Source organism: Triticum aestivum, chromosome 4B (genome assembly GCF_018294505.1).
Source record: "Triticum aestivum cultivar Chinese Spring chromosome 4B, IWGSC CS RefSeq v2.1, whole genome shotgun sequence".
In the NCBI taxonomy this organism is placed as follows: Eukaryota; Viridiplantae; Streptophyta; class Magnoliopsida; order Poales; family Poaceae; genus Triticum; species Triticum aestivum.
This window is the reverse complement of record NC_057804.1, coordinates 7854283-7865834: the sequence shown is the minus strand read 5'-3', so window position 1 is coordinate 7865834 and position 11552 is coordinate 7854283. Positions and strand designations below refer to the sequence as shown.

The following is an 11552-nucleotide window of genomic DNA, read 5'->3' as shown; positions in this document are numbered from 1 at the left end:
TAGTTTGTGGCCTTGTATATAAAAATGGAGGGAGTAGCTTGCTACAGAGGTGGTGATGGAGCAGATCCATACATTTATTAGGCACTCATTTAATCTCCCTCAATTCAAATGCAAACTTCTCTTTTTAGGTACTCGGAGCAGTCCCAGTGCAATGACGTTGGCGGTGAAGGCCTACATTTTTTTCCCACAAAGGCTAATATTAATATTAAAATGATACCAATTACAACCGGTCTCTGCAACACATATCAACACCTAGTCCAGACATTGTTGTTGTTGCCATTCTGCCTCGCTAGCAGGCCGCATAGCTTGCAGTACCCACCGTCGGCAATGACTAGGTCTGCTGCTGTAAAAACTGCCACCTCGAGCGGCCGGGCTGGTCAGGGACATCCCCTCGACATACGAGAAATGCAGGCCCCGCTTCCATCGTTGGCCGGACAGGATTTGCAGTTGGAGGAGGAGGAGATGGATGAGGGCGACCACACCTAGGGTTTTCGCCTGAGCTGCCCCCTCAGGACGCATTACGCGTCAGGCGGTGGAGGCCTAGTTAATGAGCAGAGAGAGAGAGAGAGAGAGAGAGATCTATGGCTCATATTGCAAACCCAAGATATGTTGTACTTTTTCTCCGACAAACCATATTAGAATGATGCATCACTGAGATACGAACCACTAAGAGAGGTACACTAAAAGAAACAGTGCCTTCATGCGAAGGTGGTTGGGGATGAAGACTCTTCAATCTATCAACCCGATGGTAATGCAGTTTTATCAGAACCTGTCCTATTGGCACCTGATATTTTTCGGGCACTTGAAGCAAGTGAAGCGAGAGATTTATCTAGTAACAATGTTAAGGGGCATGCAAGCAATCTTTTGGTGGAGTAAAGGCAGGTACAATGGTACAAGAAATACTACTTAGAATGATTACTAACTTGGAGAAGAGAGAAGCGAGACAGAACTACATTCCTATCAGGCTTTCTTTTCTTTTCCTTTCTTTTTTGGCACGATTTTGCCGGTCCAGTTTTCTTTTGATCTGCTTGTTTGAGGGATTCTTCTCCACCTAATATAGTTCGGACGTGTACTGTGTTCTTTGTTTTATATATAAAATGGGGCCAAAGCCTGTTTGGGGAGAAGCCAATGCATCCCATGGACTGGTGGCATCGATTGATGAACTTCTTACTAATCTTTGATTGCCATTTTGCGAGCGACCTAGGAAAGCAAGTCTCGTGCGCTAGCCAGCACCTAGGCCCTCCCTCCATGTATGTTGATGTAATGGACCAGTACAAGAAAGAAATAGGCCGCCCCCAAGATATGGGATTCGGTCACAGGACAGAGTAGATCCTCCAGCAGACTCATATTCAACTTCGTACAGTCGCTCCAGCGGCAGCGTAGCAAAGGCAGAAAACGATTGATGGCTAGGCATAACCTCCTCCAGATGGTCACGACAGCAGGTCAACCCAACCAACCTGCCCAACTTGTGGTCTATAAGAGAGAAAAGAGGAATTCGGTTACATGGGGGCATCACGGACAGACGCACGTCGCGTCGCAATGAAGGGGTGACAGTCACGTGCATCAAACCTGCATTGAAACATGCCCCACATTCTTGTTATTAATTAGCAGTTGATCAATATTACTATCAAATCATGCTCTCTAGGAACTAAAATAAATTTTGTTGTTGTGGCATGTAGCTGTCAAACAGCCCGTACGATGATCTGTCTGTGATGAGTCTATTTTTAACCATAACTAATAGCATATACAACAATGAAATCACCATCCTTAAATTGGCCGTCCTAATAGGTACAAATATGGTTGGATTTTGAGGAGAGCTTACCCATGTTTTCCGACACAGATCGACGCCGACTCGTATTGATACAGCAGAGGTGCCTTTATATATAACCCAATGCCTGACCAAACACCAGTACCATAAACTTAGCAAAAACTCTAGGGCTCAATTACTGCTCTCTCACAAATTGTACTAGATGATAGGTCCTTTAGATACAAAAATAAGATGCAAACTCCAAGCAATTTATATATTTACCTATTTAGTGCACAAGATGCAAGTTTAAAATAAAGATGCGTTGAGATTGCCCTTAGATACTAATCCATATTAGTAAACTACAAGACTCTACAGAACAGCCCGCACCATATAAATATAGTAAGCACCCATACTTTGAAAAAACCAGGAGCCTAACTTAGGCACCTCTCCAAGCACCCGTCTATATTCTTTTTAGGGTAAAGCATAGCTTTCTCACGGATCAGCCCTTACAAACTCAGCAACAACTCTCCAAGCAGCAAAACTTAAGCACCTCTCAACCACCCGCCTATATTTATTTCTGTTATGGTCCATTTTTGTCAGTATATTGTTATCTTTGTTTATATCATATCCGCTGTGGCCTGGTATGCGGTAGGAGGGATGTGTAGTATTTCATGTACATAGTAAGTTTATGACCCCCCCCCCCCCCCCCCCCCCGCGCGCGCACACACACACAAACAATCGAATGCCGATCTCAACCAGCGACGAACTACCTGACTGGATGCCACTGGAACAAAGAGGAGGGGTGTGGCGATGAAGGAGCTGCTGCGCCAGTCGGAATAGGTTGCTAGAGCGGGAGTGATGGACCGAATCCATCAACTCATTAGGCATTCATTTAATCTCCATCCATTGAAATGCAAACTTGTTTTTGAAGGCACTTCGTGTGGTCCCAACACAATGATTTCAGCTGTACCTAAAGTTTCCACTAAGATAAAATACTGACCCGAGGCCTAGTTAACGAGGAAAGATAGAGGTGTCGTATGGGTATATACGGCTCTTTGCAGAACCCAAGGCAGCTTATACTTCTCTCTCACAAAATGTATTGAATGACAGGTCATTTACATACACACCCCTAGTGAGAGTTATATGTAAACACATACAAGGTCAAGATAACAATGCGTTGGGAGTGCCCCTTGATAAAGAAAAAATATTTACCAATTACTGTCCTAAAAATAACCAATGTCTATCAAGCATCCATACTTAGGGAAACCAGGCGCTTAATTACTTTAGGCACCTGTCCAAGGGAGCACCCAAGCTAAATATGCCATAAAGCCTAGGACTGAGACAACCATCTGTCCAGAGGAGGCATTCATTCGGACACTAATTTCAATCGTGACATGAACTTGTCTCTTGTCTGTTCACAGCTCAAGGCCCAACCAAATGTGTGATATACAGGTGGACTATAAGAGTATCAACCATGCATCCACAAGACCTAAGTTAGCAAGCACACCACGTCCTTGCCTGTTCGGCTTGACTCCACTTCTCCACTAGCATCATATCCAAGAGAAACCGGCCACTATCTTCTACATATTCAGGTTCGTCAATTCTCGATCCTTATTATCACGGTAGCTCGCGATGGACGCCAGAGCAGTGGCCGGGTGCTTCCGTGGAAAGACCATACTCGTCACCGGCTCAACTGGTTTCCTTGGAAAATGTATGCAAATACCATATACACATCTAACACTTGCCTCGAATAGATATGCATATATATAATGTATCTATTCATGCAGTGATGGTTGAGAAGATACTGAGGGTACAACCGGACGTGAAGAAACTCTACCTGTTGGTGCGTGCGCCGGATGTCGCCTCTGCCGAGCAGCGTATCCTGACACAGGTAGAGTTGAAATGTGTCGTTGCATTCAATCATCGATCACGGCAGCTACATGCAGTGCTATGACATAATAACACTAACGTTAGATGTATAGTACGTGCCAAATTTGGAAACTCAATTAGTTCGTCTTGGTATTGCGCTTGCAGGTGTTGGGGAAGGACCTGTTCAATACCCTGAGGGAAAAGCATGGGCTTGCTGGCTTCCAGAAGCTCATCAAAGAGAAGATAGTTCCTCTCGCCGGAGACGTTGGGTCTCACAACTTCAGGCTCGACAACTCCAGAGCTGACGACCTGTGTGAGGAGATCGACATTATCATCCATGGGGCTGCAACAACTAGCTTTTATGAAAGGTACAACAATTAGTATTAATTGTGGTAAAACAGTAAATGCACTTCAGCTATCTTTTACAAGGTAACTGATTTTCTTCATAAAAGTCGATCACATTTAGCAAAGTTTAATTTGAATCTCCTCATATCGAAGTCTTACTAAGCAAACCTGCATGTTCATGTGTTTTCAATTTAGTTATGATGAGTTGTTTATTTTTAACCTCTATGTTAGAAGGACCAGTTATACTGAGATAAACAATAAAAATAAATGTACTGACCAAGACACACACAGAAGGAGTTGTTCAACCTACAAAAGACATAATACAAAATAAAGTCTTGGCAACAAAAAATGGAAATCTGGGGGCTAGGAAAAGTTGTGGCTGGCGAATAGGTAGGAAGTTGAAGTACTGAAATCATGGTGATTAATATCAAGAGCACATATCTGATTTGGAAAAACCTGATAAACAGTTGTTCTAGATCTTGAAATATATTTATCAGATACCCAGATATTTTTTCAAGACCGAGCGAAAAGGTTTGCCTCATATATTAATTAAGAGTGAATAGAGTTTGAATTACAAAGTCGAAGACAAATTTTTTTTACTCTCTGCCGGCACAATAGTACCCAGCTTCTTGGCCCCGCAGTAACCCAAAGAATGGCCTCACACTAGATGTTGTTGAGCAATATTGGAGGAGGCGTGCTCTTCTGTCAGAAGACCCGAGTGTTCCTCTCGTTCCAAATGGTCCAACGAATGAGCATTGTGTGGGAGGCCATGACTTTTCTGTTGGGTGTCCTCCAGCTTGATTGGTTTACCCAGCATTCCTTAATAGAATCCTCGAGGTACCATGTCGGTGTATCAAGGTTTTCTAGATTAAGCCACTCGTTGACTAAATTCCAAAGGCGTAGGTGAAGCAACACTTGACGAAAAGGTGCAGCCCGGACTCTTGTTCCCTTTTGCAGAGGGGGCATAGATGAAAGTTCGGCCACCCACATCGAGGCAACCTATTGGTGGTCCAAATCATATCTTGTATGGCTAGCCAGGCGAAGAACTCATATTCATATGATAAGTTCATACATGTTGCCTACGTACATGCTATCCCTGAAAAAGACATACCAGGTTGAGGGGGTTGTGGAAGGATAGAAGTCCAACAATCTTACTGTTCCAGCTTTATGTATTAATTATTTTGCACATTCGTTGAATTTTACTGCATGTACAGGTACGATGTTGCTTTGGCAACGAATGCACTAGGAGCCAAATATGGATGCGAATTTGCAAAGAAGTGTCCTAATCTGAAATTGTTGCTTCATGTTTCTACTGGTATGCGTGTTTATTTATACATGCCCTTTTTTGTGGGGGAAAAGATGAGTGCATATATGTTTAGCCAACTATAATAGCGATCTCCATTTTTGTCTGTTAGCTTTTGTAACTGGTACTCAAGATGGACTTTTACTGGAGAAAGCACTCAAGATGGGTGAATCACTACAGCCTGGTTACCACTTGGACATTGAAGCTGAGTTGGAGTTGGTTGAGAAGGTCAAGGCTGAACTCACAGCGTCTAAGAGTGGTAGTTCAGACAAATCATTGGAGAAGACAGCCATGAAAGAACTTGGCTTAAAGAGGTTTGACCACTCTACATGTGTTATTTCCTTTATTTTAATATAATATATATGATGTTCTGGACTTGGGGATGTTATGCCACGTGCAACTATATTAGAGCTATCTTGGTAAAAGGAATTCCGGCAAACAATTTCATTGAAAAATCTGACATACCATTTTCACATGACCAATTTTTTATGTGTTAGTACTCAAAGATACAGTCATCTAAGTACACTTGTTTTAAACATCTTTTACTTCTGATGGGTGACTATATTACTATATTTTTGGGAGACCAGATAATAAAATATTAATCAAACCACTGAGATATTTAGGTCATTACTAAGGTAGTTACCATATATCAAACGCTGCCACCTTCGGTTGGACCATTATAGATCATGGCTCATGCCATCTTATAGAGAGGTGGTTGATTTATTATGCCACATGTCATTCGTTTAAAATGGTTGGTCTAAGGTGAAGGGGCCTTATAGGATCCCCATAGATTGACGGCATAAATAAGTTATATATATATATATATATATATATATATATATATATATATGTTTAACGAATTAAAGCTAACCTATAACAATCACTAAATTTTATATAACAGTAGACAAATTTACCTAGTGAGGATTTTTGTCTCCTGGGCTCCAAGGAGGCCGAAATTTACAAAAAATGGAAAATCAAATCTTAAGTTTCAAAAAAATCTGAAAATATATACACACAAACATAGATATGTATACAACGTGTGTGTATAGTTTCGTGATGAAATACATTACTATGCGAGCTGCACAAAAAATCATGTACTTTCGTAGTGTATAGTACATGTGCTAGAAATGCATGAATTTTTTTTGTAGCTCACATAAAAATGTATTTCATCATGAAACTTTACAGACAGTAGAAGTCCATATGTATGTGTGTAGGTTTTCCCATGATATTTTGAAACTTCAAATTTAGATTTATGAAATTTTCAACCAGGCTCAAATTTACCCATCAACTACTTGGGATAGAGTGTGCTCTTTTAGAAAATATTGAAAAAAAATATAGGAAATTAGGAATCTAATATGAATCAAAAGTCGATGTAGATATGTCTTAGCTTTATCTTTTATATTTGCGCTCAGACAACATTATTCATTTGCGAGTGGAAAGTGCTTGATGTATGACAAATCAGCTTGACAGTACCTAAACTTGTTCATAAATTGATGAAGGGCTTGCCATTTTGGATGGCCAAACGTATATACATTTACCAAGGCTATGGGTGAGATGTTACTTGAGCAGCATAGGGGAGACCTTCCTGTCGTCATTATTCGACCTACCATGGTAACCAGCACTTTCCAAGATCCATTTCCAGGTTGGATAGAAGGGGCGAGGTATGCTCAAGATCTATTCTTTTTATCAATTTTTATATCAATGGTGTGATATTAATTTTTTCCACAGAAGTATTATAATACATATATAATCTAGCTGGACATCCCGCAATAACAAATTGAGTTTTGCTACAATTGTTTCCTCCAGGACAATTGATGCTATGATTGTCGCCTACACTGAGCAAGCATTCCCATGTTTCGTAGGTGATCGCAAAGACACAATGGATGCAGTGAGTAATACATATGTAATAGCTATTAGGGATGTAGACAGATTAATAGAGTAACCTGATTAAGTGGATTGCATTCTTAAACTTGAAAGCTACTAATAATCTGTATTTATAGGTTCCTGCGGACATGGTGGTAAATGCAACGCTGGTAGCCATGGCTGTTCATTTGAATGAGAAAGGACAAGTCATTTACAACGTGTGCTCAGCACTCCAAAACCCATTGACGGGTTATGGCTTAGAAGACGCATGTTGGGATTACTTCTCCATATATCCTCGTATACAGAATGGGAAACCCCTCAAAAACAAAAGGCCATACGTGTTTAAGAGATTCGCTTTATTCCGCGCATATCTGATACTGGTGTATAAGCTACCACTTGAGGTACATGATCATATGTTTCATAATTCATTTATACACATGCCAATATTGTGTTTGTACTATGAAGGGACTCATACTTTCTATCGTATCTTTATTTCCCGCCAAACAGATGTTACATGCCGTGAGCCTGTTATTTTGTGGGTTGTTTTCACAATATTACAATAAGCAAAACCGAAGATACAATTTCTTAATGCTCTTGGTCAAGCTGTATGCGCCATATGCCTTCTTCAAAGGATGGTGAGGTCCATTCTTTTCTTGTGTTTCATAAATTACTTTACTTTTCAACTTGTCATTCTAGACATCAACATTGTCTTCACAATCCCGTTTGACTACAGACTTGTCTAGTTCCCAAGTTACCATTCAACCATATGCACGCAGCAGGGCGATTAGTGGAGTACTAGTAGATAGGGTTCTTACTACAGCTTGCGCAAACTAAAAAGTAGTATGGGGTCGTATCACACATTATGCTAATCCCTTCATTTGGTTCCCAACAGCCGATAATTACGCAGTTATTCATGCACACATAAGATTAGTGGTGCGATTTCATTCCATTTGTTTATTGGAATGTATATATGCTGATCCAATTTTCTTCGATGTTCTTATCTCTGAAGCTTTGATGACACGAACATGAGGAGGTTGAGGATGGAAGTAAAAATGGATGGCAATGCTAGTGACATATTTAACTTTGATCTCAAATCTATGGACTGGCACACGTATCTCCTGAATGTACACGTCCCAGCTGTGCTAAAGTATGGACGCAAAAATAAGGGAAGCGTATAAGAAAGAAAGGGACCATTCTATTCATGAGAAAGAGAACAAGCATCTTGTCCAACAAAAATGTATATTGTACTGCTAAACATTATAATTTGTATGAAATGAATCACATTTGTTTGAATATATAATTATATGAATATATAGATACTCACATATCCCAGTTTTGTCTTGATTTTATAAGACATATGCTGGTCAATTCAATGTTGTAGAAATAAATGATCATAGATCCAACCGAAGAATAGACAGGAGGATTAAGCACCCTACATGTCACCAGGACAAACGATTGTCAATCATGTTGCATCAACATTTGGGGCGGTAAATATAAGTATGTTTTTAGTTGAAGTTTATCAACCTGTTAGATCAAGTAGCGTAATACAAAATGTTGTTCTTGACTACGATGCATCAACCATGGACTATTTAGTCTTCGAAAATTCTACTCTAGCCGAGGTGTGCCCTATGCTAATGGAGCAAGTTAGTGATGAGGCGGACAAGTTTTCCCCTTATGTTTGGTGGGCCTTGTCTATGCTACCGCATATCACCCATTTCTGTTGACTGCTCCACTTCCCTATTCGCCTCTGGTCCATCACAGTCGTATGTGTGTGCTTCATTACTCGCCTTCAACATTCATTTTAATAGATACCAAAATTAGAAAGATGAGATCTTACACATGAAATTGAAGACACACGCACAAAAAACAAATGTATTGTCTTGGACAGGCCATCTTATATTTACTAATTGGAGGCACCATACGAGTTACCACGTTAATCCCTGCGTTTAAGCTGTAAGCATCCGTTGGATAAAAAATGTACCATTGAGACAGCCCCATTCACCGTAACCAATATGAGTTACCACGTTAATCCCTGCGTTTAAGCTGTAAGCATCCGTTGGATAAAAAATGAACAGTTGAGATAGCCCCTTTCACTGTAATCAATCTCTCTCAAAAGTAGGAATCCTCTGAACCTCTGGAGAAGTCCACGATCTCCCTCAAAAGTAAGAATCCTATGAATCTCTCCACAACATCACGATCGATCTTCCTCTTCCGATCTTGGCTGCGTTCCGTTCCTCAACCATCTGATCGAGCCTCTGCCAGGACCGCCATGTGTAGGGCACAGCAGGACATTATCGTAGGCTATTGCAGCCAATATCTATGGGACTAGGACCCCAATCTGACCTCCTTCACCAGCTTTTCCTGGCATGGAATCAGACACCATCGGCTGCTGGAGTTAATCTAATTTTGTAGGAGAGAGAAGATGGAAGGAAGCATATATGGTTGCCAGCAGCCTTGCACGGATGCCCTCTTGCTGGTGAAACGGTAGGAACACCATCATCATGTTTACTGGTGATGATATATCTTCCAGGTCCACTGATGTGGTTGTCAATATGTCATCTATTTCAGCCTCTCTCACGTAACTTCTGCTTAATTTGGATGTGAGAATTTGTCTCTGTAGTGGGCTATCGACAAAATTTGGGACCAATGTTACATGCATGCCTCAACCCTCCTATCCTCGATTCATCTCATCCTGTAAGTTGCCGCGACATCTCCCCACCACGCCGTTGTCATGTCAAGCCTTGACCTAACTATGTTTCCATCAGCTCATGTGTAGGTCTATCTTTTCCTCCTGGGTCCAACAATATACAACACGACTTGATCCTGGGCTCATAAGCTCCAGGACAAGATCGCATGGGGGTGATCCATGTAGTCACCAGTCCAAGGTGAAATCCCACCTCCTAAGCTGATTCTTTTGTAGTGGCCGCATTAATTGTTTTGTAGCACTTGGATCTTAGATTACCTAATAAGCATATTCCCTATCACTACTAGAAAACAGGGCTAACGTTCGGGCCTGGCCAGCCCATTAGTCCCGGTTCTTCAAGAACCGGGACCCATGGGGGTATTAGACCCGGTTCATGAGCCCAGGGGCCGGCCGGGGCCTCGTGGGCATTTGTCCCTGTTCGTATGGAACCATTTGTCCCGGTTCAAGCCACGAACCGGGACCAATGGTCCTCGCTCCTGGCCCACAACCATTGGTCCCGTTTCATGGCTTGAACCGGGACAGAAGGGGGGGCTTTAGTCCCGGTTCATGCCACAAACCGGGACAAATAACTTGCCTATATATAGCCACCACCGCGGCAGAGCACTCCAGAGTGCTCTGTTTTGTCAAGCCGGCGAGGGGAGGGCATTTGAGTGCTCTAGTTCATCTCCTATGCACATGAGGTGTTCGATGAAATGCCCGAGCCATACTAGTTAAGCTTTCTCCTCTCGAAACTCGACCTCCCAGCTCCATTTTCAACGAGATTTGTCTAGATTTAGCGGTCCGTCATGCCCCGTCCCCGCCCCGTCTTCACCGCCATCGATCGCCCGCGCCGATCTCGTCGCCGGCACCACCGTGGTGAGCCTCTTGTTCTTATCTTCTTTCTGAAAGAAAAAAATTCTGACCTCAGATAGATACTTGTCTAATTTTCTTACTTTTATTATTCCTTGTTATTATATAGTGAGATGGTTTTGGTATCCGCCCCCGTCGGCCCTCGTCCTGTCTATGATTCAGATGTGGTATATATTATCTTTTCATAACTATTTCGTTCATTTATTGTTTATGACAATTACGCCGACCAATGCGACATAGATTTTATTTATCTAGGAGGTTGTTGAACCGGAAATTCCAACCGACCCTATTGTCGAGAGGTTAAATTTAGCTAAAGAAGAAAACAATTACTTGAAAGAAAAATAAGAAAAATTGAGGAGGAGAAGATGATATTGGAGTTGCATGTTGCGGATGTCGTCGATGATCACAAGATCAAGATGGATGCAATGCGGTTTAAGATTAAAAAGATTAGAAAATATACCATTCATATCGAGGCTTGGTATCATTATCCAGTTGGATCAGTTGTTACCTTGGTTGCGATTATGATCACATTTGTTGTTGCATTGAAATGTTTTACATAATTTCAATGTATGGTTTAATTAGATGCTCTGGAGAGCTATATGTTGTTTACTGAGAACTATGTATGTACTTTGGTTTTAATGCGCTGGAGAACTATGTATTACTTTGGTTTCAGAGTTCATTTCAAATTCTTTTCAAGTTCATGGTCTTATAGCTCAAAAGAATCAGTAAATGCATGAAAAATAACAAATGTAGTCAGAAAGCGTTGTAAATTTATGATGTGGCTTCGAATGGTGCATTTTGAACACAGGAAAACAATGGAGTTCAAATAAGTTCAAAAAAATGAAATCCCTTTGTAACAGACGAGTTTCTGT

The 11552-nt window shown here is 41.3% G+C and overlaps 1 protein-coding gene across 1 annotated transcript; it reads left to right on the top strand.

Annotated features, from left to right (window-relative positions):
* The first annotated feature begins 3217 nt into the window (after positions 1 to 3217).
* Positions 3218 to 8459, top strand: LOC123090537 (fatty acyl-CoA reductase 1). Its single transcript, XM_044511844.1, has 10 exons — positions 3218 to 3458; positions 3535 to 3638; positions 3782 to 3984; positions 5176 to 5276; positions 5377 to 5578; positions 6764 to 6925; positions 7071 to 7152; positions 7265 to 7528; positions 7635 to 7762; positions 8137 to 8459. Exons 1-10 carry the CDS (start codon positions 3380 to 3382, stop codon positions 8303 to 8305), a joined length of 1494 nt encoding a protein of 497 aa, XP_044367779.1. The 5' UTR covers positions 3218 to 3379; the 3' UTR covers positions 8306 to 8459.
* Positions 8460 to 11552: the final 3093 nt, after the last annotated feature.

Coding starts and splice junctions, on each gene's coding strand:
- LOC123090537 (XM_044511844.1), top strand. CDS start 3,380: ATGGACGCCAGAGCAGTGGCCGGGTGCTTCCGTGGAAAGACCATACTC. Junction 3,985..5,175: donor ACAACTAGCTTTTATGAAAG/GTACAACAATTA, acceptor CTGCATGTACAG/GTACGATGTTGCTTTGGCAA. Junction 5,579..6,763: donor AAAGAACTTGGCTTAAAGAG/GTTTGACCACTC, acceptor AAATTGATGAAG/GGCTTGCCATTTTGGATGGC.